This window comes from Convolutriloba macropyga, chromosome 5 (assembly GCF_964194025.1).
Source record: "Convolutriloba macropyga chromosome 5, txConMacr16.3, whole genome shotgun sequence".
Classification (NCBI taxonomy): Eukaryota; Metazoa; Xenacoelomorpha; order Acoela; family Convolutidae; genus Convolutriloba; species Convolutriloba macropyga.
Window position 1 is genome coordinate 57,145,620 of NC_134472.1, and position 27,597 is coordinate 57,173,216.

Sequence of the window (27,597 nt, forward strand, 5' to 3'; positions counted from 1 at the left end):
TTGTTTCAGTGGCAGAACACAGCGAGAAATGGCCGAGCAAGTGAGAAATACAAATCAAGCTAGACTACAAGTCAGAAGGCAAGAATAATTTCCTATTTTTTGTCATCAGGAAATTCTCTGTGTATTTAGTCTCTAAATTGGTACCTGTTTTGCAGGCCTAATAGCGCTATGGCAGCGCCTATCAGTAAGACCCTCCCCGCCAAAACATTTGAAGCAGCACCGGCCACTGCACAAATGACTCCAGGGACTCCGGGAAGTATGCAAGGTGTCCAGATGCTGCCCGGGGGTCAAATGGTACCATCAACTATGCCCCCAAAGAGGCCAGATATGGACCCTAACATAGCAATGATGCATCATCAACAGCAGCAGCAACAACAGCAAATGCTGCATGGTTCTATGCAGCAACTACAGCAACATCCTGCAGCCGCTATTGCACCATTTAATCGAATGTCTGCAACTTCACCTCTGCCTCAGCAGCTAATTGCAGGAACCCCTTTACTGAACAGAAGTGCGACACCTTTAAACGATGGATCCCAACCTATGAGACCTCAAATGATCCCTTTAGCTATGTCTAATCAGGGACTCAATCAGATGGGAATGCAACTGTTATCACCTGGCTCAGATCCTAGCCAACAAATGTTGCAGCAGCAACAACAACAGACACCTCAGTTACCCCCTAACAGTTATCATCCACAGTTGCCTCCTCATCTGACGAAACAGTACCACCCCGAGGTTGGGATTTCTGGGGAGGTCATTCAAGAAAACGAGTCTGACCACGATTATGAGAACTACCCTGTTAACGGTGAGGGTCAGAACGCTAATCAGAACCAAACTCAAAATGCCATGTTAGATCATGTCAATCCACAGCATCCTGGAGTTGCGATGGTTGGAGGCCAAGTTATGATGAGGCCTTCGAGTCGTCAGCGAGATTCACTCGCCAACTCCGAAGGCAAGTACTCCTCTGAAAATTTTAGAATAACCCCGAATTCTGTCTCACCCTATGTCCTAGCGTCATCTCCGATGGCCCAGAATGCGAATACGAGATTGTCTAATACTAATATTAACAACAGTTTGCCTCGTCCGTTGAACACTCAGCGATTGCCCGCGTCTCTCTATGATCCTAACAGAAACTCACTTAACTCCCCAATCCATTTTCAGCAATCCTCGTCCAGTCGAGGCAGTTTGCAGAAACTGTTCAATAACAACAACAATAATGTACCAGCGCCCCTACCAGCTTTATCCCATCAGAACTCAAGGTCATCAATTGCGGAAGAGCTGCGTAAACGGGCAATGTACGGTAATCCCGGCGCAAATGTTGCGTACGGAATGGTTGAAAGTCCGTATGGCGAAGGTCCTTATGATTTTAAAACTAGTTATTCTGAATGTCCGTATGGAACCCCTTCTAATTTACATACCAGACCTGCCGAAATATTGCCCAAGCGTCATGGATCGCAAGAGCTGCTGCAGTCTAGAACATCGCTGCCTAAGACCGCGTCGCGAAGTCTAGAAACATCCAGTTCAGCATTGCAAAGTCCAGTTAGTCCTCCCGCGTTGCCGCCAGCCATGAGCCAACCCGTCTCTCAAATACAGCCCATGCCTAATGTGCAACAGGTACATTACCATCAACAGCCACCAATATTGTCTTTGCGAGGACCTTTAATCACACAAGGATCTACTTCCATTTACGGTAGCAACAAGCCGACCTTGGAGAGAATTGATGAAAGATTTAACAACATGAGGGTAACTGAAAGCGGGAACACGGATACAGAAAACGCAGAAGAGAGGAATTCTCTGACTGAAGATAAAGGCGCTGATTTGTCTTCCAGTGAAAGCTCTTTGGGAGAGGGTCCTCGCCAGCAAGGTTCTTCGTATAATGATCCCTCTAACCCTGCCCTATCTAGGGGCAATAAAAGGTTTCCTGAGCTTCCAGCAATTTCTCCCTCCAACTCTCCTCATGCCTTAGCCCAATTTTCCATGAGTAATTTTAACACTTTGGATAGTTGCGCGACCAATAAATTTTCCATGGCTGCCAGTAATGATTTTTCCATCGTTGGTGACGATGAATTGATGGAAAAGATCAGAAGATCCACTGATACCCTAGATCGTGGAAGTGCTGAAATAAATCCGGATACTGTCCTCAGTCCAACTATGAGTCACAGCAGCCATTCTAGCACGCCATATAGAGATAGTCGTGACTTGCCACCTTTACCTCCGTCAAGTGCTGGCTACCATCAACAGTATAGAAATCGCAGTCGCAACAGTTCCCAAAGCCAGTCTAGAAACCCAAGTCGTGCCGAAGAAATTCACCCTGTGACAGGGAGTCATCAAAACACGCTCGAGGACGAACGTAAATTTCACCAGGGTAATGTCGGGGCTGATGTTTGTTTCATGAATTCAAGTGGATTAAACGAAGATCTGAACGATGTTGACGATGTTAGTTGTGCTAGTGAAGAGGTCTTTGGTCGGCTCAATCCTGATAGTTCTGACAAATACAACACTCCGACTGGTAGACATGTTGAGATGCAAGGCCATTATCCTGGAGCGATTCCTAGTCACATGCAGCAGCCACGCTCAAGTGCTCGTAATTCTCCCTCTGAAAGATCCATGACCAATTTCAGTAATGCTACATCTGACCGCGACCGTTTCAACGACGCGGACTCTTTTGATTCAAATGCGGTTATAAATAACTACCTCAGGCAAAGTAGATCCAGGTCTCCCGCTGATTTCCTCTCATCGTCTTCCGCCGTTCCCAGGGATAGTTATGGTAGGCTAGAAGAGGCTGAGGAAAGGCGTAGGCTGTATTCTCCTAGTAAAAGCACATCGTTTGACATTTTACAGCAATTGACCAACGTTGACCACAAAGAATCAGTATCAGACGAAGGAGAAGAGTCAAATTATGATGAAGATTTGGATAATTTAGATGACGATTGAGGGAGGTACTGATGGATGTTTTGTGGTCCCGTCTGGTTGAGCCCATGTTTGTATTTTAAATGATCCTTGTTGAGTACGTTAGAAAGGGGCGCGGCACGTTTTTGGTTTCTGTTTGCACCTTTTATCTGCATAGTCCACAATTATCTATGTCATCTCACCTCATTCCTGTCCAAATCATGCCAATTATGGAATTGATCGTCCGTGTCAATTTTCTCTTTTTTTTCGGCGTTGGATCTTTGTTGTTTCGTTCCGATAAATTGTCTGCATACGTATGCGTGCATATGAAATCGGTGAGTTTTCGACTTTCCAAACTGGCAACTATCGACCTATTCTATCCTTCCCAATAGATTTCTTTCGAATCGACCAAAACGCACACGACTGATGATACAAACGATTTTGGAAAAAGCAGTTTTGCAGTTTTATTGGTGGTTGAACAATTAAATTGAAGGCCTGTTCGAGCAAATGTGAGAAAACTAATATTGGAGGCTCGAGGTTGAAGAACTGAAAACTGTCTCGTGAACTTGTAATTGTGACTGTGCTTTGATTGCTTTCATGATATAATCCGGATTCCGGTGATATTGAAACTGTCGGGAAGGATAGAGTACGATCGATTCTCGCCAAATTAGGGTCATTGTAAGAGCAATCCCCACAGTGGCAGCAATTTGAGACCAACTTTCATTCCCGAGAGGTCGCTGAGTCGTCAAAATTGTGCCAATCTTATTATTACTGACTGTTTTTCAAAACACAAAATTGCAACTTCTGGATTAACCAAATTAACTAATAGTAATTGAGGCCAAGGACTAACTCGGACGGAGTTCAAATTTTGACCGATGAGAGTGAAATATTGATTTAGCTAATGACATGAGCAGGTTGTGAAAGCATTGTGCGCTCGTATTCTATCCTTCCTGATTTGACCTAATCTGACCTCACTCCGATTGCTGTTGTTTCCTTGTCAGCTAATTTTGTCATTGCTCAAAACCAATATTTACAAAGGTTGCCATTACTCCTGAAAACGTTAGTATATAAAAAATAAACATGAAAATTAATTTTAGCTAGTTAACATATTCAAATTTTATCTCCAAAGTTTTGTACTTGGTTTGTAGGTTGAATGTCTGTTTTAAAAAGTAAATGTTAGGATGTGGCAGTTATGTTGTAATATTACAGTATTTGTATTAAAAATTGTCAAATGCCTGTCTGCAGAGATCTCTATTTTCTATTACTCGTCTGTTTGTTCACACATATTCTTTTCCATGCTGATCGTCGCTCCTATTTTTGCAGTTTTCCAATCAGATCTATTTTTGTAGCAGATACGAAATTGAAATAAGTGATTTAGAACAAAATTGTCAAGATTGAAATTCAATTACGAGTGCAGTTGGATACTAACTGACAAGATAAGTGTGTGTTTGTAATCAGAGCATTATCTGTAGTGTTAAATGATCAATTATAAGAAGCATATTTCAGGTGTTAATTTAGAAAGTAATGCTAGTTCCATCAATTATCATCATTTAGTTGGTAAATTATGGCATAAATATTCTTCATTCATCATTTATAAATATCTTTTTTTCATTTTCAGTTTTTGACTCATGAGAATGATGTGCTACATTAAGGGAATGGATCGAAGGTGAAATTGAGATTGTGTTAAGTTATGCTGAACGTTCTTCGCGTACAGCATAACTATGACGAGCTTTTTTTCTGTTATACAAATCCAAATGTATGACGACGATTAAACGTTGAGAATTTGTCCTCCTTTCATTGATTATAGCTGCGAAGCTGTAAGCTTAGGGTAGCTATGATGCAATACTCTTGTTTTTTAATAGCCACGAAGCGATAGCTGAGGCTATTATTGGCCTTCTCTTGATTTTTTTATTTATTTCGTCGTCAAGATTTTTGTTACGACCATATGACGTCACAACCATTTCAAATCTGCTTTTTGTTCATTTGTTCATGCAATCTCAACTGAATTGCGTGCTTTACGTCATTTTTCACTCTTAGTGGAGCTAGTTTTTTTTTTGTTCATTCGCGTGATTAAATATTTGATCACACGTGACTTACCCCACTCTTAAAACTGACTTCCTCACTCTGAAATTGACTTTACTTTAATTCAAAGAGGTAAGGTCAAGTGAGTGTATATCAATCTAATTGAAGGGTATTTAAGAGCAGCTACTAGAAACAGCAATAAGTTATACAGATTCTTAATCAAAATTTAACATCTCAGCCCTTAATGAAAAGAATAAGTTTCTTTTTAGTCGGTCTATTTACCTTCTTTTGAGACTACAGATCTATGAAGCTATTGCGGCTATTTTCTGGCAATTTGTCGGCTATGTTTTTGTTTTGTAGTCTGATAGTCATTAGTTATTAATTGCTCTCAACTGGAGTGTCTTTTTAATTACTCTCGAACGAAGTTTGAAGCAATTATTGTGATCGCGTTGGTTTTTTCGTGATTTAAATAGCGCTATCATTTAAAGTGTCAGCAGCAGAACTCAAGTAGCGGTAGTTCACAACTAAAAGTCGAATGAAAAGTGCGCCGAAATTGGAGTATTTTTAGTTTAATTTTTATTAGTGGTATATAATAACCTATGCTGACGTCATTTTAGGACGCATTGGTGATTTTAGTTACTCCCCCGTCAACTGAAGCTGGCTGCAATAGATTCGAGCTCCAACTAGTTATTCGAAAGCAATTATTGCGACGTTCGTCGTTTATGGTTTAAGTTTTGAAGCTGTATGCTAAGCGTAGCTTTTGCGTTAATTTTGGTTTTTAATTGCTCTCGCACGATGTGTGAAACAAATATTGTAAACATTTAGAACTTTATTTATGCAAAATTTTTGCTCGGCCGTTTTGAGTTTTCGAGTGACTTTTACGTCCTTGAGTTTGCTAATGAGTTTGAAAAGTCAAATGAAGTGTGCGACGAAATTGGTGTTTTTTCGCTTTTATTATCACTATTTTATTAGTGGTTATAGTAGTTTATAATGACCGCTATAGACGTTATTTGAAGCCCACTTAGTGAATTTAGTTGCTCCCTCCGAACGAGTGAAGCAGGCTGCGATAGGTTCAAGCTCCCACTAGTTCTTTCAGAGCAATTCTTCAGACGTTGGTTGGTTGCTTCTTTTGCTTAATAGCCGCCGTCAGCCTCTCAACGGCTATTATTTAGGGGCTCTCCTTTTTACAATTCAAAGAACTTGAATTGTATTGGGGCGCTGTCTTTTTTTTTAATCTGTTCACACATTCATGATTTTTGAAGTCAAATTGGAGTAGTGATTTTGGTCACGCCGAAACAGGAAATGGAGCGAAAAAGCAAGCGGTTTTGCGGCGTAAATGTTTTCGCTCTAATTTTAATGTAGAGTGAGCAAACGCTGTTTGAACAAAAATTTGCTTTCTCGCTTGTGGTTTTTTGTTCACATGCGGATATTTCACTTTGGTGTTTTTTTCAAGTTTTGGATCTGATTTTATTCTAAATGGTTTTCCCAACCCATTAATATTTCATTCCAGGCGTCGTTTTTTGTTAGAATCAAATTTGCATTTCTCGCTAGTGGTTTTTTGTTCTCCCTAGCAGCATTTTGACATTAATTTTCTGTTTTTTTTTGTTTTTATCTGATTTTTTAGAAATGGTTTTAGCAATTCACTCATAGTCCGTTCCAGGTCTGGTTTTTTTGTTTAGTCAATGAAAATTCTTTGAATTGTACGTCAGGACTTGTCCTGCTATGTTTTTTTAAATTTCGCTTCACCATTGATCGGGTTTCTCGTTTTACATGAGTGACAATTGTCACTTTTCACGTTTGACTTCTGAATTACCTCTTTACCTGTTTCAATTGATTTTAAATTCTTTTACTCATTGAATTAGGAAATATAGTGAATGCGGTCAAAGTCAGAGGAACATCAAAGTCCGGTCATTAAGTCATAGTGCATTTGTTTATCAAAGTTCATTGAAGCGATTGTTAGCTTGTGTTAGTATTATGCTTAATAGCATTCAGTTTAGGAGCTGAATTAAGTGTAATTTTAGAATCTAACCGAATATGAAGAATTTGCGCTCCAAATAAGAGCACTTTGACACTTGGACAAATTCTGTCAATTTTTATCTTTGTTTTTTTGTTTCAACCCAATTGTGCGTCAAGCGGGTCAACGGCAGCTGTTTTCGGGCAATTTGACGGCTAATTCATCGTGTGACGCTCTGTTTCCTTTGTACATTTAATCTAGAACATTCTTTCGCTTGAAACTTTTTGTTGATTTCTTCACGCTTGATTTCTTGCTCTTCTTGCGATGCCGAAATTGATCTCATTTAGAACTTGTGTGTTGCTAAACCACGGTCGGTCGATTGTAAGATAGGCGAGGTGAAATGTCTGTTAGCCGAGTGGTTAATGCTTCCGTTTATCATGGAGAACATTTTTGCGCCCAAAAATGTTCATGATACAACCCGCTTGAATGAAATTCATAGGTTTTTAGGCGGCGGCGATAATTTTTTGAACTCATTTCTGTATCGTTTTCTATCTGAATTTCACGGTCCGCAAAGTCCATTTCCCAGCTATTCCGGCAATATGGCTTCTGTGTTAATGCATTTTACGACAAATTGTTCATGTGAACGTTTTTTCGTCCGAGCGACTTATTTTCCAGACTCTTCATAGCCGTGAGAATTCAGTTGCTGAGTAAATTTCTGTATTAAGAATTTAAAAATTTCGAAGTTATCGATATTAAAAGTATCAAATTATATGGTAATGGAACATGACTTCGGCCTTCCAAGTACCTAACCTCTTCTTGGCACCTCTTTTGTACAAAATTGCTCAAATGCCAGTTTTCAAATATGAAAAACCATTTTTCTTTACAAAAAGTAATTGAAAAATGTCTTGGGGTCTATTGCTGTAGATAAACAAATACTGTTTGACGTATTCTCACAGTGCCTGAAATCCATCCTCTTATTTCACTAAATCACTGCTCAAGGCTGTCAGCGCAATTTAGTGCTGAACGGCTTTCTTCAAACATAGGTTAGTTTTCACAAAGAATCTCGCCAAAGTTGTTTTCTACAGAAATGGTTTTACTAAAAAATATATTTAAATGATTTTGCCGCCATTCTTTGAAATAGCCGACATTACTACTCGGTCTTTATTACGACTCGAAGAGGCGTTTTTAGGAAAGACTTAATCAATTTTATTGGAGTGGATTTTAAAGCAATAAATGAAACGCGTGAAAAAATTGGAGTGGTTTGCTTGTTGAATAATTTTGACGAGTGACTAAAAAAAAGAGTGGCAAAACGAGACAAATTGAGGAATGGAAAATTATTCACTAAGTGTGCGAAATATTTTTGTAACGTGCGTTTTTTCGAACTATTTTTTGGGTTTAGCTATTTTTATGGTTAATAGGCTTGAATGGACTATAGTTATTTTTAATAGCCGCCCTCATCTTCTCAGCCGGCTATTATAGCGCTCCTATTTTTTTTACAATTCAAGGAGTGTGAATTTTATTGGGGCGCTGTCTTTTTTTTAAGATCTGTTCACACATTTTTATGATTTTTGAAGTCAAATTGGAGTAGTGATTTTGGTCACGCCGAAACAGGAAATGGAGCGAAAAAGCAAGCGGTTTTGCGGCGTAAATGTTTTCGCTCTAATTTTAATGTAGAGTGAGCAAACGCTGTTTGAACAAAAATTTGCTTTCTCGCTTGTGGTTTTTTGTTCACATGCGGATATTTCACTTTGGTGTTTTTTTCAAGTTTTGGATCTGATTTTATTCTAAATGGTTTTCCCAACCCATTAATATTTCATTCCAGGCGTCGTTTTTTGTTAGAATCAAATTTGCATTTCTCGCTAGTGGTTTTTTGTTCTCCCTAGCAGCATTTTGACATTAATTTTCTGTTTTTTTTTGTTTTTATCTGATTTTTTAGAAATGGTTTTAGCAATTCACTCATAGTCCGTTCCAGGTCTGGTTTTTTTGTTTAGTCAATGAAAATTCTTTGAATTGTACGTCAGGACTTGTCCTGCTATGTTTTTTTAAATTTCGCTTCACCATTGATCGGGTTTCTCGTTTTACATGAGTGACAATTGTCACTTTTCACGTTTGACTTCTGAATTACCTCTTTACCTGTTTCAATTGATTTTAAATTCTTTTACTCATTGAATTAGGAAATATAGTGAATGCGGTCAAAGTCAGAGGAACATCAAAGTCCGGTCATTAAGTCATAGTGCATTTGTTTATCAAAGTTCATTGAAGCGATTGTTAGCTTGTGTTAGTATTATGCTTAATAGCATTCAGTTTAGGAGCTGAATTAAGTGTAATTTTAGAATCTAACCGAATATGAAGAATTTGCGCTCCAAATAAGAGCACTTTGACACTTGGACAAATTCTGTCAATTTTTATCTTTGTTTTTTTGTTTCAACCCAATTGTGCGTCAAGCGGGTCAACGGCAGCTGTTTTCGGGCAATTTGACGGCTAATTCATCGTGTGACGCTCTGTTTCCTTTGTACATTTAATCTAGAACATTCTTTCGCTTGAAACTTTTTGTTGATTTCTTCACGCTTGATTTCTTGCTCTTCTTGCGATGCCGAAATTGATCTCATTTAGAACTTGTGTGTTGCTAAACCACGGTCGGTCGATTGTAAGATAGGCGAGGTGAAATGTCTGTTAGCCGAGTGGTTAATGCTTCCGTTTATCATGGAGAACATTTTTGCGCCCAAAAATGTTCATGATACAACCCGCTTGAATGAAATTCATAGGTTTTTAGGCGGCGGCGATAATTTTTTGAACTCATTTCTGTATCGTTTTCTATCTGAATTTCACGGTCCGCAAAGTCCATTTCCCAGCTATTCCGGCAATATGGCTTCTGTGTTAATGCATTTTACGACAAATTGTTCATGTGAACGTTTTTTCGTCCGAGCGACTTATTTTCCAGACTCTTCATAGCCGTGAGAATTCAGTTGCTGAGTAAATTTCTGTATTAAGAATTTAAAAATTTCGAAGTTATCGATATTAAAAGTATCAAATTATATGGTAATGGAACATGACTTCGGCCTTCCAAGTACCTAACCTCTTCTTGGCACCTCTTTTGTACAAAATTGCTCAAATGCCAGTTTTCAAATATGAAAAACCATTTTTCTTTACAAAAAGTAATTGAAAAATGTCTTGGGGTCTATTGCTGTAGATAAACAAATACTGTTTGACGTATTCTCACAGTGCCTGAAATCCATCCTCTTATTTCACTAAATCACTGCTCAAGGCTGTCAGCGCAATTTAGTGCTGAACGGCTTTCTTCAAACATAGGTTAGTTTTCACAAAGAATCTCGCCAAAGTTGTTTTCTACAGAAATGGTTTTACTAAAAAATATATTTAAATGATTTTGCCGCCATTCTTTGAAATAGCCGACATCACTACTCGGTCTTTATTACGACTCGAAGAGGCGTTTTTAGGAAAGACTTAATCAATTTTATTGGAGTGGATTTTAAAGCAATAAATGAAACGCGTGAAAAAATTGGAGTGGTTTGCTTGTTGAATAATTTTGACGAGTGACTAAAAAAAAGAGTGGCAAAACGAGACAAATTGAGGAATGGAAAATTATTCACTAAGTGTGCGAAATATTTTTGTAACGTGCGTTTTTTCGAACTATTTTTTGGGTTTAGCTATTTTTATGGTTAATAGGCTTGAATGGACTATAGTTATTTTTAATAGCCGCCCTCATCTTCTCAGCCGGCTATTATAGCGCTCCTATTTTTTTTTTTACTTCGTCGAATAAAAAAATGTTTCGCTTTACCTCATTTTGCCTATTGATAGTAGCCCCTGTTGCCTCTTTCTAAGAAACAGAAGTAAGTTCAACTACGAAATACCATCAAAATAAATCGGACTTAAAAAATGTTTTTGTACAAAAATCTTTTTTTTTTCAATATCTTCTGTTATCTCAATCCCAATCATGCTTATTGGAATCAGCGGCGGCTATTTTCCGGCAATCTGCCGGGTATGTTTTGAAAGTTTTTGGTAATTTTTCCTTGTTTTGGCAATTTTTGAGTTTTTTAAAAGCTATTTTGCGGTTTTTGTGCCATTTGTGCTACTTTTCTACCTTTTTATTGTTTAATTGTTTACTTTGAGAACTGGAAAGACACCTACTGCATTAAGTTGTTTTCAATTAAAAATAAAGTTTTTTTGGCATAAAACAGTGTAATTGTTGTGACATTTGACAGAAATTAATGTAACTTGGAACTGTTTTGTTAATTTTTTGCACTTTTTCATTTGTTGTTCAAAATAACAGGTTTGTGAGCCTAATATGGCTTTCTTATTGTTGCTGTAGCATCTTAATGGTCTAGGATTTTTAAGAGAAAGGTTTTCTATGTCCGTTGCTAAATGCTCAAGGATCTAACTGAATTTTTCCATTTTTTGGTTGGTTTGTTGGGCTAAATATTTCATTAACTGACTTTTAACTTTTTTCAAAATTTTTCTTGAATAGCCTCAATAGTTTTGTGAAAAATTTATTGGCAGAAGTCGCTCTTTGAGTTTTTTCCTGATTTCTTCGGGCTATGTTCTTTTTACAATTCAAAGAGTTTGAATGGTATGTGAAGGAGTGCTGTCTTTCAGATCTGTGCACACAATTTCATGATTCTTGAGGTCAAATTGAAGTGATTTTGGTCACATCGAAACAGAAATAGAGCGCAAAAGTGAATGGTTTTTTGGTCTGAATTTTTTAAAGTATAGTGAGAAAAAAAACGGTGTTTGAACCAAATTTCACTTTCTCGATGGTTTTTTTCCATGTAGCAATTCGACTTTCTTTGATTTACTGTTTTTCGGTTTTTAAAATTTGACTTTTTTCTACATAGTTTTGATAGTCTTGATAGTCTTTTCTAGATCTTATTTTTTGTTCATTCAATAAAAATTCTTTGACTTCTTGGTCAGGACTTGTTCTGCTATATTTTTTAATTCGCTTTACCTTTTGATCACGTTTTTCGTTTTACATAAGTCAAGACTTTCACGTTTGACTTCTGACTTACCTCACTCACTGTTTTAACTGAATGGTTTTTTATTTCCATTCACTCAATGAGTTACGCAAGATAGTGAATCCAGTCAAGGTCAAAGGAGCAAAATCAAAAGAGACGGGATAAACCGATATTTTGATGATTTTGAAGTCAAATTTGAGCAGTGAACTTTTTCAGGCCGAATCAGGAAGTGGAATGATTAAACGAGCGGATTTGCGGCCTGAAATTTTTTCACTCGTAGTTTAAGTTACTGTGGGAAAAGGTGTTCGAACAAAAACATTTTTTCTCTGCTGTTTGAACAAAAAATCATTTTCTCGATTGTTGTTTTTTTGTTCACTTGCGGCTATTTGACTTTGATTTTTGCTTACTTTTTGTTTTTTGATCGTTTGGTTTCTAAGTGTTTTTTCTAATACAATCCTAATACATTTTTTTGCTAATTTGCTAAGTCACTGAAAATTTCTTTGAATTGTAATTCAGGACCTGTCCTGCTGTTTTGAAAATTTCGATCAGTTGCCAATTTCAGATTATCTTGCTTCTTTCGTTGATCGTAATGCCATTTTGCCGAGTTTTAATTTTTAAGAACAAATTTGGAGCGCGTTTGTTGTTTATGAAATTTTGCCAAGAAATTTTGAAACGTATCTCAGACCAAAGTTAAAAATCAAAACCAAAATCACAGAAATATAATAAAAAACTTCTCATGTGCAGAAAAATAACGAGCTGAAGAATTTTTGTTATGCCCTCTTACTTTTGTTTAAAGTTCTACAAATATCGAAGTGAGGTTTTTGAAAGAAAATGCCAGTTTTTTAATTAATTTTAACGCTGTCTTTGCTTGCTGTTTTTAGCTAATTTAGACTGCATATAACAGTGAACCTTCAAGATTACAGGAATATGGTTTTTGTCGTATTGTGAGCCGAAACAGGTGGACAACTCAGCATTTTGTGCAAGCTTTTTCGGCATTTTTTTCGATCCTGAAAAGTTTCAGAGTAATTTTACGTTATTTATAAAAAGATCTCTCATAGAACTTACTTGAAGGAAAAATTGTAGCAGATATTTTTTACCTTAAAATAACGCATTCTTAAGCTGATATAAAGCTCTTTATCTCTTTTGCCCTAATTTACCCAGTATTTCTGAAGTGTATCTGATCGTATTAGTCTCTGTGAGATTATTCGTTCAGATTAATGTTCTAAGCTGCGTACTATCGTTCTTGTACAATGAGTCGAAGTTTAAGGGTATTCTAGGAAGAAGAAACGATTGATTATAGTTTTTCAGCTACGCTGATTCATTCATCAAATATTTCTGGACGTCTATTGCAATGAGAAGTTGTACATGGCGATCAACAGTAAGGTTGCATGAAGAGTTTTTAAAATTACTTTTAAAGACTGATAACTTGAATTTTATCGGATTTTTAATGTTTTAATTGTTTTGTCTCATAGAGACGACGAAATTAATCACAATTAATTTCCTAAAAATTAGGGGCTTTGTGGTGGGTCCTTTTTTATCGCTCGCAGCTCAGGATTCAACATTTCATTGCAACATTCATTAAAAGCGATACGAAATGTTCTCTCGCCTGGTTTCGTTAATGGCCACAATAACACATTTAAATCGACAAATGATCCATCGAGCAATGTGTCAACGTGTAACAATAACAAGATTATTTTTTCCTACATTAAATTAAGCTTGGGTGGTTACATGTAGCGGGAAACTTAAAAAAAGAACTTGCTGTCAATTTTTATTTTTTGATGTTCGCCTAATCTTGATAATTGCTCTTGAACGAAGTTCGTAGCAATTATTGTAAACGTGTTGGCATTGTTTTCGGTTGACCATTTTGCGCTTTTCTAGAACATTTTTTGACTTCTTAGACTTTTTCACGCTTTCGTTCTTCATTTTCGAGTGATCTCTATTGCTCTCACTCCGAACTAAAGCTTGTTGCTAAAATAAATTCGATTGCTGCAAAGCTAGAAGGGCCTTATAGCCGAGTGGGCAGTGCTTCTGGTCAGGGAGCGAGAGGTCAATGGTTCGAATTCCGAGGTGGTTAATTTTTTTCACCCGCCTGTCGTTCAAGCGCAATTCTTCCGACATTGGTCGCTTTATGTTTCTTCAAGTTGTAACGGTAAACTTAAGAAAATACAAGTTGTTAGCAAATGTTCTTTTTTGCTCATTTAGTCATTTTTCCACTTTTTGCATGGAAACGCTGGTTAGTTTTTACCTAGTGTTATTACCTACTTAACATTTGATAATGTTTTCAACAAAAATGCTCTGCTCATAAAACTACTAGAACAATTGTTTTGTACAATTTGCTTTTGGTTTTTGAGATGATAAGTGTATGGTATTTTTTCTAACTGTTTTGTTTAATAATTGCATGTCTTTTGACTTTGAGTCCACAGCATTCTAATTGCGAAGTTGGCAGAAATTTTCAACATTTATTGTTCCGACCCACTTTAGTGGGGGGAGGAACTATATACTCAAACGGGTCTTTTGTTCAGTCAATTATCGCCGATCGATATATTCATGTTAGAGGGTTTTGTGTGGTATCATTAGAAAGCCCGTCCAGCGTAGAAAATATAACTAAAAAGATTTTTTGAATTTTGTTTTCACATATCGAGGTTTAAAATTTTTGACTAATTTTTTTTCTCATTGTTCACAATTTCCGTAGTTTTAAGCAATTTTTGCCAATCTCGCTTCACAAAATTTTTAAAAATTGGTAAAGATATTGGGCATGGTTTACTTCTAAAAACAACAGTGTTATTGAACTGTTTAATGTAATTTACTGGCTAACTTTTTGCTAAATTTTTCAAAATTCTGCCTTTGTTGCCTTTTACCGGATTAGCACTCTTAAAACCTGCTCGCAATTTCTTCGGTCATTCTAAATATAGCTAGTTTTACTTTTGGAGAGTGTTCTTTAATTAATATTTTGCCAGTTTTTTTGCTCATTTAATTCGATAATTATGCAAAATGCGTCGCTTATTTTGGATATATTGTCTATATATTGTCAAATTATTCCTTGCAATAGTAATCGGAACAATTACGTGCTCCTAATAGGTGAACGACACTAGCAAGACTACTTTTGGCCTAATGGGCGTTTCTAAGAGTCCAAAAAATTGGATTTTTTTCTAACTGTTTTGTTTCATTGGATTTTAATGTAACTGGATTTCAATCTAACATTTTCTTACGTTAAATATGGACAAAAATTAATGGAACTGAAGGCATACGAATGAAAGGTCCAATTGATTTTCTAGGGAGTTTCAGGAAAACCTATCTACTTTTTTAGTCCACGCTTATGGTCGTTTTCACTTTTAAAAATAAATTTCTTCAAATAAAAGATTGGGATTTTTTGAGTTTTGCTACTTTTTTTCTGGCCGATATATAGCTTGAAAGTGAACAAAGACAGGTCGCATCGGTTTTCTAATGAATTAAAACTTAAAAGTTAGTTGGTTTTTGCGTTCTAAGTAATTGTTTTTCTGCTTCCCTACTACGAGTTTTCAGAAAAATTTTGGTCTTTTGCCATCATTGAGATTCTCTATCTTCTTTTCACATTATTGACCGGTCGGGTATAACAATTAGCATTTAAAAGAGGGCACATTTGAACACATCTGTTCTTCAGTGAATATATTATGGTTTTAACTACTTCGACACCGTCTTCTAGTAGAATTTAATGGAGTTTTTATTTTTGTCGTATGTCGTTCTTTTGTACTCATTGGAGTTATTCTGGGTAATTGCGGGTCTTATTAGCTTCCAATGGATGTGCAAAGAGATTTAAGTACTGATTTCATTGGATAGCTAAAGTTTTTCATGACTTTGGAATCAAATGTTGTTAAAAAAATAGCTGCATTTTTAATATGGATTTTGGTTTTTTTCTACGCAACTTATTGGCGTTGAATTAAGGCAGAATTGAACGTATCGAAGGACTTTAGTGCATTGCATAACGACTTCTATACCGGTTTTTTTTGCAAAATTTTTGATTTTTTTTCTATTTTTTGTAGACGTATAACATATTCCAAAGAATGAGTTCTCAGTGGCTTTTCTGAGAAATAAAATAACCTAATTTTGGATATAAGTTGCTAACTAACGTTTATATGTGTGTTGTTTTTAAAGAAATGAAAATATTTTTTTAGTTTTCCCTTTTTCTTTGATCAATACTTGTTACCTAGTTTGTTCTTTCAGGTCACATGTCTCTATATTGGTGTTCAAAGAAGGTGAAGTTGAGCATATCTTCTTTTGTACGGATTAGACTAGGGTTTTAACGGCTTCGACGTCGTTTTCTTACAACAATTAACGGATTGTTTCGTTTGATTTTGTCGTTTTTGTAGAATTAGCATTTTTGTATATGTACGTTATATTTTGGATAATGACAGGTCTCGAAGTGTTCGTATTGCGGTTTGAGTGAAAAGAAAGCTATTGAGAGATTGGTATTGATATCTAATGGTTTTCATTTTTTGAAATATGTTGTTTTCTGGAACGTTTTTCAACTGTCGTTTCCTTTTTTGTCCGTTTGTTACAAGAGACTCACCAAGGACTGTCCCCATGTTTTCTTAATGAAGAACCAACTTGTTTATTTAGTTTAGGCTTCAGTTGACACTATTTTGACTTTGTTACTATGTAGTTATAAAAAATAGACAACTAGTTTTGGATGTAAAATGTTATTTGAATTTTTTGTTTGTCTTGTAGTTTTGTGGCATTATTTACTTTGCTAAGTGATTGGAGTTGGAGGCAATTTTTTTACCCGAACACCAATTACCTTTGATCACTATGTGAGATTTTTTGAAAATTTTCTATCTCTTCCTCAATTGGTAGACAATTAAGCCAAACCTGTGTATAGGCGGGTTCGGAAAATTATGTGCAAACGCACATTACCGGACCTCCTTGTTTAAGTATGGCATCAATTGGGAAATTTAATCTCTAATCCTGCCTATGAAGAAAGAAATTAAAATTTGGCGTAAGGATTACAATATTATACTTATTTTAAAAAATATTTGATATTTATGTGCAGCCTGTTAAATTTCAATATTTTGGATAAATAAAAAATCTGCTATATCATACTTCTCAATGCAGTGATATTATGAATTTAATTCCGTGCAACTAAGAATGTTTTCAATCGTCCCTTTTTGATCTTTCTCTAGAAGTTCTGAATTATTGTCGCCAGCTTTGAAAAGCTTTTCCAGTTCTCTCTCCTTCTGTTTTGCTTCATTGCAATTAGAATTTAAGTAGCGTGGTCTTTCCTTTCTCTATCAAAACTAGATTAGTGCATTATTTAAATCACGAGGTTTTAAAACAGCGTTGGTGTAAATTGTTCACACAACGTGCCGCTCACTTGCCTTATTCGGTGGTTTCAACATTTGATTTCCGAGCTTTTAAACAGCCGAGGTTTTGTAGAATGGAGGCTACATATCTATCCAATGGCATACCCACGAAAATCTCCTGCCGCAGAAAAACGAACGCGTTTTCTTCCACCGAGCTCCATTTGTAGCCACTGTGGTCATTTTTATGAAATTGTGACTTCGGAACCGGATTGCAAAGTTCGAAGCACTAGATCCAAGGATTTAGCTTTGACATGAGTTGCTATGAAAATGTTTTCATATATAGTTCTTCATTCAATTGCTTGCCTTTTTCTGCGGCGATAGCTTTTACTGATATTTTTACCTGGAAGATCGCGTTATTGTACGCAAGAGGATAGGTAGCTGGATCGTTATCAAATGCCTTATAGATATGAATTGCGCTGACCTTAGGAGGTCTGCACACAGCGTACCCACAAAGTATCAAACTCGAGGCTATAAGATCCAGCATGTGATATCCAACATCAGTCAAACGGCAAAATACAGCCAGCTTTAACTGATGGACTAAAATTTAAAACCACTGATCTTTCATGGCGATAAGTACTAGTGGATATGTCATCCGCAAAATGTGCCTTACTAGTAATGAATTTTGTGTCTTTTTTTCACCGTGTTTCAGTATTCAATAAAAAGACTTGCAAGTTGATCGAGAGTCGATTCTGTTTGCAATTGGCGAATGAGTTAGGATCAACTGGAGGTCGCTACCTTAAGTGACTTTAACCGGGATCTGCCATATTTTTGCTCAATTAAATTTTAGACCTGATGTCGCTGTAAGTATTCCTTGATTTCGTGTTTTGCATTGAAAAAAACGGGCTGATCTATTGATTCTTATAATTTTATGGTGGTACAATATAAACTTGGAAAATCTACTTCGTTATTGTCGTCGTTCATAATATCCAAGCCACAATTGTTAGAGTCAGAATTGCTTTTTTTTCGGTTTGATTCTTCTGGGCCCCTGTTTTTCGCTTTGTGGCAAATTTTTTCCAATTTTTTAGATATTCTAATGTCTTTGGCGTCTTAAGATTGCTCAATTCAGTTGCTCGCACTAATTTACATGCATTTCTAAGTGAAAATAAGTTAAAGTAAGACTAGTGCTAAAATGTGACCTTTGCCAGACGCATTTAGTGTTTGCCTTCGATTACCCTGAATTTTAGTCGAGCCAGATGACTTTATTTGCCGGCTGTTAATGCAGACGAGACGGCGGGGAAATTGGTGTGTCTAATCCCGGAGAATGAACTTAATTGCTTTAATGTAAAATGGGTTTATAGAGTGACTTCAATGCCGACTTGAATCTGGTGTTATTGGAAATGATTTGTGTATTCGTTTTCTGTTATCGATCAATCTTGAATCTTAACAAAGGTAGCATTTGATACCAATATTTGAGCCGAGTTCTCTGAGAATTGCGCATTCGATGTTTAATTAATGAAGTTAATCGATTTGAACAAAATAGGGTTTGATCAAAGATCCGGTTATGGCAACATTGGACGATAGTTTGAGATATTAGTTTTGTTTTATCAATTGCAGGTTATGTGGTATTGAAAGATGGCTGTATGATGCTATATGGCCTAGTTGTAGTATAAAGATAGTGGAGCTTGCTAGAAGCATGATCAATTGATGTGAAAGTAGTTTTATGGTACTCGAGATCTTTTATGTTATGGTCATTCACTGCTAATAGTAAAGTGGTTGTGTGTGATAAAATTGTTCTTGTTTAATCAGATCTGTTATATAACAGCTGACCTAAAACATGTAATCTGTAAAGTGCGTATACGATTTGACATGCCTCGAATAGTGTGCAATAGAGCGCAAATAAATATTTCATGCTTTACCGAACGTGGTTCAAAGTAGGTTAAATGAGTTGTCTGCTTAGAAACCTTAATATAGGCTAACTTCCTTCAAAATTGGACTCGACACAGAAAGAGATAGTAGCTTTGAAAATCGGAAAAAAATCAAGGATTGAACATGTTTCTGAAAGAAACCTTGCTGTAGCTGAATAGTATGTAGCATGAAATGAGTCGGCTGCCTTCACATACTTTGTTTTTGGCTTCTGCATAAAACCCTATCGTTTGGATGAGACTTGCAAGTGTCAAAAGCTGGACATGTCTTTGAGTCTTCATCAATCATCACCTCAACATTGTAATGAAATGGCAGTTTCTATCCTTGGTACTTCGCTGGAGTTGTCAAAAAGCATCGTCTTCCGTGATTCAATTCTGTCTGTGTGACCTTCCTAGGACGATACAATAGCATAGACCCAACATACAAAAGCAGATCACCATCATCAGTGGTTGAGTAGAGCGTCTCGAAACAATGACTTCAAAGGTCAAAGTTTTAAAAATTAATTGTGATTGTTTTAGATGGAAGCAAGCGACGGAGTCTTCTCGGTCAAAGACCAATCAATATCACCAACGACTCCCCGAACCCACAACAGCAACAACAACAGTTCGGCCCAGTCCCAGAATCACAATCCGGGGACAGCGATCGGACACACGACTCTGTTCAACTAAGCAATCAACCTTCAATTGAAAACGGTGAGCAACTACCACCTCATCTGCAACAGCACAGAAATCCTGCCCTTAACTCACCTCGTGTCCGAACGGTGGTATCACCTCGTCCGATACCCCACGGAGATCTAAATACACCATCAGCACTCTCACCTTTGTCGCCCCTCGCTCGGGAACCCCCGGTGTCAAACATACCTCGTGACAACACCTCGTCCTCTAATAACGACTTCTCTCTTGCATCGAACCAGGCTGATGTACTGAACCAGCCACAATTACGTAACAGTAGACAATCGCCCATCGTCACATCATCCAACAACAGCTTACAGAAGCAACAGTTAACGCAGGAAGCACTTCGGTAAGAAATTGTAATGTCTGAATGTAATTTAAATGACTTAGAGATATTTATGTCTCGGTTGGCAATACGGACCTTAATGATGCGGGATTATAGCACCCTCACTCCATCAGAAAAGTAATTTTTGTTATCGAAGGTTGGTCAACTTTTTAAGAACCTTTGGTCTGCCTAATATCTGATGCTTTGTGCAAATGGTTTACTTTGGAATAAATTATTACATTTGGAAGCACTTTACTTTATTGAAAGCGTCTCTAAAAAGAATGTTAAGCAAAATGAATTCAGATGCAACGAGAGACAAGCTATGACAAACTCTTTAAGACAAATAGTGTTCAAAAGAGACATCTGATCTTTTTCAGATCTAGTGTGGGTGGCCAGCCACAGCAGATGGTAAATGGAGGTAGGACACGGAGAGATAGTGACAATAGCTCATCATTGGTTGTAGCACCAACTACCCTCGCCCAAACTGCAGCAGATGACGACGCCAAGCGACGGGTGAGTTTCTTTTGACTCTGTAGATGTAATATTTTAGTTAGTTTACCTCTGCTTTGTGAAATTTCTGTGTCTGGTGAACAAATGCACAATTAAAAATTTGGCGCAGGAGTTTTACTTAGTAGTTGTTACTGTGGAAACCTTGTAGTGTTTAATGCTGACCAACAAATTGCATCTTTTCTGGTGCATCCGGCATGCTTCTCTTTATGTGGTTGTATCTGTTCCTGGCCTTAATGAATTGAGCTTGATTAGTTTACGAGTTTACCTGCTCATAGCGTATATAGATTATCGAGTCTAAATCCAGAAACTTGTAGTTTGATGAAAAGTTGTAATGTTTCGGTCTCAAACTGTAGCCATTCATAAATCTTATTTTAAATGTTAAATGTGATGTACCTATTCATTGATAATTTCAAAGATTAATTAAAAACGTGTGAAATATGTGGCTTTTTTTCAAAAAATTATCTTGCCGCAGTTAATTTGAAACTTGCTTGAGTTGCAATCATTTTGAAGCATGGCATTTAGCTTGAAGGGAATTGTTTTTTCAACTGGCTTTTTTTTGAAAATTTAGGCTGGCCATATGGCAAAGTTGTTACGTTAGTAAGGCCAGAAAGTTGTCATTTGAAATTATTAATTGTTTGTACATTTCATGTAAAAATGTAAATTTGTCGTGGTCGGTGACACGGGAAAAAGAATTCAATAATATGAACTTTAAATTCTTTTTTTCACTGAAAATATTCTAAAAATTTTGCTGATTTAGTGCTTATCTAAGCAAAATTTTACAAAATTTATCTATGCGAAGTTATATAGTGCTCATTTATGCGGAATTTTCAATGAGAAATTTTAGATTAGCAAAATTTATTTTACATGATTGGCAATTGAATAGATCTTGGTCCCGAATCCCGGACCAATTTCTATACTAGGTATTGGTCACATGGGTACATTCATCATCATAGTAATTCACTCATGGGATCTTGGAGAAATTGGGGTTTCAGTCAGTTCATTAATATAATTATGTTCTTTCTAATCCTGTGAAAAAGAGAACTTGGTTAAGAGATCGATTGATGGTTGATAAATAAGAATAGAATAGCACCTGATCAAATTTGAATCTATCATAGTCATTCATATTTACCAGAATTGCTGGGATAACTAGCAACAGAGCTTTATTTAACCCAGGTACGTTTTCTTTAGATTTATTCAGTTCTTTGAAATAAATATCTAAATCTTTACGAATACCGTCACATCCTCCCTCCCTTTTAAGTTAGTTTGTGGAAATCGGTTCTCCAAATCTCTCTGGCTATGATGATTCGAGTAGTGGTTGATCTGCAGTTGATGTTGTTGGAGGAGTTTCTTGATGTGAAAGTTCCGCGTCTGTATTCCGAACTTCTAGTTCTGATTGTGCTGTGTTCTCCTCCAATGGTGGTTCAGTTTTCACATTGGCCTTATAAAACCTTACATGTTGATTGTCGCTCGCTAGAATAGAATGGGTCCGCACTGTTCCAATTCTGCTACTGCTTGTTGTATGACTCAGCGTACCAGAATTAATTCAACTGAAATTTTGACTCTCGTCTTTGAAGTGTCGCGATCTGTCACCAGTGCCCTTTGAAGTATTGCCCCTAATGACACTTTGAGATTGGGACTCCGCGCTTGAAGTGCCCGTCCCACTGTCTGAACTGCTGTTTCAGCTAGTGTTTTAGCTCTCTGCGACGTTTTTGCTTAACCATTTTGAACTTTTCTTGATACTTTTATCGTCCCTTACTTCTTGATTTTTTGTGGTCTAATTGTCTGTCACAGTTGTAAGCATTTAAAATGACTACAGTTGACTAATAAAAAGTCGACTGAAAAGAGCCGAAATTCGTTGTTTTTTTCAGCTTACATCTTACGAGTTAACTATTGAAAATCTAATAACATTTGAGGCCTTGTAGTACTACTGCTGCAGCGCTGGCTGGAATACAATTGAAACCTCGTTTATCGTTTAAGTTTTGTCCGTCTCATATTAATCGGTAATGATTCCGCGGCCTCGTAATAAGAAAAATCTGGGAAACAGATTGCAAAGGGAAAATCTGTTGCTCCGCTACTTCCACACTTTTGAGTTCACGCACGCTACAAAGAATCGAGCTCTCAGTATTCGATCGAGAGCAGTTCGTATCACATCAGACTGTCAAGTTCTACCTTTTTAATTTTTAACAGCCGCGAAGTGATAGCGGCTATTATTGGGGACATCGTGGTTTTTTTTAATTCGTCAGTCTCCATCGATAATTCTTACGACATGACTTCTTGGAATTGGCTTTTTAATTGCTCTCAAACGAAGTTTGTAGCAATTATATTAGTCCTGTCGGTCTTTTTTTTATGCGATTTTTCGCTTGACCGATTTTTCGTCTGACGCTTTTGACTTTTCGTCCTCAAAAATGGGATAAACAGTTAGCGCCCAGCGGGCATTAACTGCTCTTAGAGCCTTTCAGCTCAATCTGTTTTGGAGACTTATACTTAGGTTGTGAAGGGCGGTTCTTTGAGGTTGACGACACTCCCACTGTTGACCCCCCCCCCCCCCCCCCTATTGCCCTCACCCCCCCTCACCGCGCTGTTGCCCCCCCCCAGCCCACTGTTGCCCACCCCCTCCCCATCAGACCCCCGAAGTACCCCCCCCCCCCCACCCACCCGCCTCCCGTGGCTACTGACGAACAATCAATCGCTAAAAACACGCCATTTTGTACTAATTTTCACAAATTTTTTCAAGTTTTTTTTGGAAATTTTTGTCATTTTTTGAGTTATTTCAACCCTAGGTGTCAAGAAACCTCCTCTGGGGTTTTATATTACGTTACTGCATAGTTTCGAGTGGTAGTGGAATGGTTTCAACATTTTAACAACCCGAATTTTAGCCTGTTTATGACAAAACGTGCATTTTTTTTAAAAATTTTTGACATTTATTTCTAATTATATACTTCTTTCCCGATGCAGGGGCCAGAAAACGTCCTTAAGGGTTTGATAATAAGTTACTGAAACAATTTTTTTGCCATGGAATAGCTTTAATTTTTTAATTTGACAAATTTTATCAATTTCTTTTGATAAAATTTGCATTTTTTTCAAGTTTTTGTTGGTTTTTAGTCTTCTCCAGCCTCAAGACTCGAGAAACCTCCTCTAGGGGTCAAAGGTAGTTACTGTATAATTTCTAAATGTAATGAATTGTTTTTCCAGATTTCAACACCACAAATTTCAGCTTTTTTAAAATAAAATTTGCGATTTTTAATTTTTTTTTAACATTTATTGTCAGTTTATTATCGCTATTATCAGTTTATTTGTCATTATTGTGATTTTTTCAGGTTTTTCAGCCACACAGAAAATCTCCGTTAGGGTTTGATAATGAGTTACTGAAAAATGTTTGTTGGCCATGGATTAGTTGCAACTTTTATCACAAATTTTAGCAGTTTTTGCATTTTCTAATTTTTTAGTTTTTTGAAATTTTTTTGTCAATTTCTTAGTTTCTTCAATCTCAATGGCCACATAACCTCCTCTAAAGTTTGAGCTGAGGTTACTGCATAGCTTCTGGATGTAACGGAGGGTTTTCAAGATTTTAAGATCAGCAATTTTTAAAATTATTTGCAATTTTTCAAGTTTTTTTCAATCTTTATTCTTTTATCATTTTTTCCGGCATCAGTGTCCTAGGGACCTCCTCCAAGGCTTTTTGAAAAGCTGTCGCATAGTTTCTAGATTCTTGGAATTTTTATCAATATTTTAATGACTCCAGCTTTTTAGCACTTTTTTGATAAAATTAATTTTAACTTTTCGAAAAATTATTATTTCCAAGTTTATGTATGTTTTTGAGCCAGTAAAACTAGTTAAAGCTTGAAATAGTGATGCTGCATGGTCTCTTGAGACAATGAAATGGTTTGAAGATTTTAATGTCTTGAATTCTAGCAAGATTTAGTTAAAAATTGTGATTGTTTTCAAAGTTTTTGAGTGTTTTTGTCCTTTTCTGTGTTTAACTTTCATTACTGGCCAATGAAGTTTTTCAAGTCTTGCAGATGGGTTACTTGACATAATTCAGGAAGGACAAAATAGTTGTGAACATTTTCACTGCGAAATCTGGAAGCTTTTTCAAATTTTGCAATAATTTGCATATTTTTAAATTGTTTTCTATTTGATTTGTTTGCTAACAAAGCTAGAAAACTAAAAGTTGAAGAGTCGAATCAAGCTAGCGCTGGATTCAATAAACCGTGGCTAGCTACTGACGAAGCCAACTGCTCGCCGGTCGTTTGAGAGCAATTCGCCCGACGTTAGTCGGTTATGTTTCAAGGACTTCAGTGACTTCTACTGCTTTGCAGTTAAAATTGGTGTGCGTGACGTCATTTCTGCTTTTAGGTCAATTGCGTCACTTGCCTTTCACAAAAATGAATTCCGAACTCACTTATGGAACTTAAATTTTAGGAACATTTACTAGTTAAAGATCAATAGTGTAAATCTAAGTAGTGCCAACCTTATATGCCGCAATTCTTGAGTTTTGATTTCGAATATCAGTTTTGAAAACGCTCATTGAAACCGTATTTGTCGTAAAATTAACAGTTCGAATCTAACTCGAAAAGTCTAGTGGTCTATTAAAGGACTGGTGGTCGATCTGTCAATCTTATTTATTTAGTTGTTTCAATTCATGGAAGCCCACGAGCGTCTATGGCGGCTATTTTCCGGCAATCTGCTGGCTATGTTTCAAGATTTAAATTTAGTTTTCGATTTTTAAAAAAATTGTCACAATTTTGCTTTTCTGTATTCTATTTATTTTTGAAATAAAAAGCAGCTACTGGGCAACAAAAGATGAACTTCAATACAAAACCACAATGAACTGTTAAATCGTGGGCAGCAGAATCTATCATATAAGTATTGTCGAACCAGTTCTATCGAACCATTAATAGAACCAGTGCGATCTTATCCTTGATTTGAAGAAAGCATAAGTGGAATTTTGCTTAGGAATCGAATTCTATTGAGTTCGAACGTTTTTGTTGCAGATTTTTGATTACTTTGAAGACGCACGCTATTTTCACCGCTTTTAAGATATTGTGTTGAAACATCCGTCTCGTATTCTGTCCTACAATCTGCGAGCAATTTAACTGCCAGCACTTATACGAAGCATGCGTTTGTCAATGGGTCTTTTAGTCTGGTTCGTTAAGCGATGTCAAATATAGACCATCGGCCATTGCGAGCAATCCTGATCAAATTTTTTAGTCGGTCAAAGTAAATCACATTTTTAATATCCGTCGATCTGGCCTGACCGACGGTCGCTTGCTTCGAAGTTCAGGATTGATCTAAATTAGTGCAAATTCTGACATTTTTGTAGTGATGCTCACTAGGATTGTGATCTTAGATGCTTTCTACTAATTATGTAAGAAAATTGAACGATTTGAGCCGATTTTATGTCGAGAGGCTTATGTCGATCAATGTCGAGACTTATGACGATCAAATCTGAAACATTGAAAGACGCTGAATAGCGTTTCTTGTATAATTTTTAGATATTTTTGATTGGACGCTTTAAGTTTTACTAATTTATTTGATTTCTGTTTTAAGAGAACTAGGTGCAGACAATCTCCTGAAAACGTTTGTATGCTTTTCTCAATATTTTGCATTGAGTTTGAAAAATGTTTGGATTCAATGAAGACAGCTATCATTTATTGCTTTGCATTCAGAACCCTTGCTTCCAAGTGTTTGAATGAGGATCTCTGGATAAAGGGGTGTAGCTAATAGCTATTATGCCCTAGAATGTACTAGAAAATAACTGTATTCACAAGCATTGCTTCAAATTAAGCACTTGATAATTGCTCAGATGTTATTGCAAGATTTTGTAAAAATCTTGGACTGGAAAAATGACTGTCTTGACTGAGGAGTTGTCTATTTGAACCCTTCGTATAACTAATCGTAGTAAGCTGTGAAAGTGTTGCGAAAATGTAGTAACCAAGGGTAAATGTGCTTTGGTTGTGAGTTATGTCTTTTGAGCTTGCAGTTCCAGCTGGACACATTTATGCCATGGGTAATTATTAAAACTGTTTAGTTTGGGCTCTGATTGCGTTCGAAATTGCCAATGCATTTCGCGGGTTCCCGCCATTACGGAATTTACTACGCATGGTTTATTATTAATAACTTATTATAAACACGGATATACAAACATACTCTACAGGCCCAGTTAAAGGTTATTTTGATCTTTATATATCCAGCACAAGGTAGTACCTTTTAGTTGGTACCCTGCTTGAAAGCCACAAAGAGTACTAATGCTGGGAAAAATGGTTGGGATTGATCTCATAAACGATAACTACCTAGCTGGAAATTCATTTCTCATGCTCGATGCCTTTCAAATGTATTCCCGTAGTTAATCCCATAAGCCATGAAAACTAGTGTGTCCATATAGTATCTATTGTGGAGCTGATCTAATTACAAAGACTGACTTATAGGTCAAAATCTGCCGCTTGAATGTATCGATTTTCATTAATCCCATCAAAATCGACGTAAATCTATCCAATACAAAATTTAAGCTGAAGTCGATGCACAGTCTGTTTCACTGTTTTATGCCTGTTTATCAAGTGCGTGTTTGGTGATGCCTGCAAGTATCACACATGAATGCAAAATGAAAATAAAGTGAGAATATTAATATGGAGTTTTAGTCGTGAGTTTTAGACGATATTAATATGGAGTTTTAGTCAAAAGAGTTATCGTTCTTTTGTTTAATTAAGTGCTCTCAAACAAAGTTTGAAGCAATTATATTAGTCCTGTGGTCTTTTTATTGTAATGCAATTTTTAAAACACGGATGCTTCCCCCCCCCCCCCCCCCCCAATGCTCCCCCGTCTACCCTCCTCCACCGGGTGATTTGAACCCCGTCTCAACCAGTCCTCCCAACCCTAACCCCCAAAGCTTGCCCCCCCCCCAAAAAAAATGCTAGCATATCTAAGCCCCAGCTGACTACTACCGAAGCCAACCGCCTGCTGGTCGGTTGAGAACAATTCGCCCGACGTTAGACGGTTGTGTTTCAGTATTTTATACCCTTCGCTTAATTCATCAATTGATCATTAACATAATCTGACATTTGAA

At 36.7% G+C, this 27,597-nt stretch overlaps 1 protein-coding gene across 2 annotated transcripts in view; it reads left to right on the forward strand.

The window, feature by feature from the left end:
- LOC142339493 (FERM, ARHGEF and pleckstrin domain-containing protein 1-like) overlaps positions 1-27,597 on the forward strand; it is a 95,606-nt gene that overhangs the window by 30,062 nt on the left and 37,947 nt on the right. The window contains exons 10-14 of one of the 2 annotated variants that reach the window (XM_075389554.1): positions 10-78; positions 156-949; positions 19,547-20,048; positions 20,402-20,537; positions 26,085-26,114. In XM_075389554.1, coding sequence (XP_075245669.1) covers positions 10-78; positions 156-949; positions 19,547-20,048; positions 20,402-20,537; positions 26,085-26,114 — 1,531 coding nt within the window. The remainder of the gene's footprint in view (positions 1-9; positions 79-155; positions 950-19,546; positions 20,049-20,401; positions 20,538-26,084; positions 26,115-27,597) is intronic. The other variant, XM_075389555.1, reaches the window with a different exon arrangement.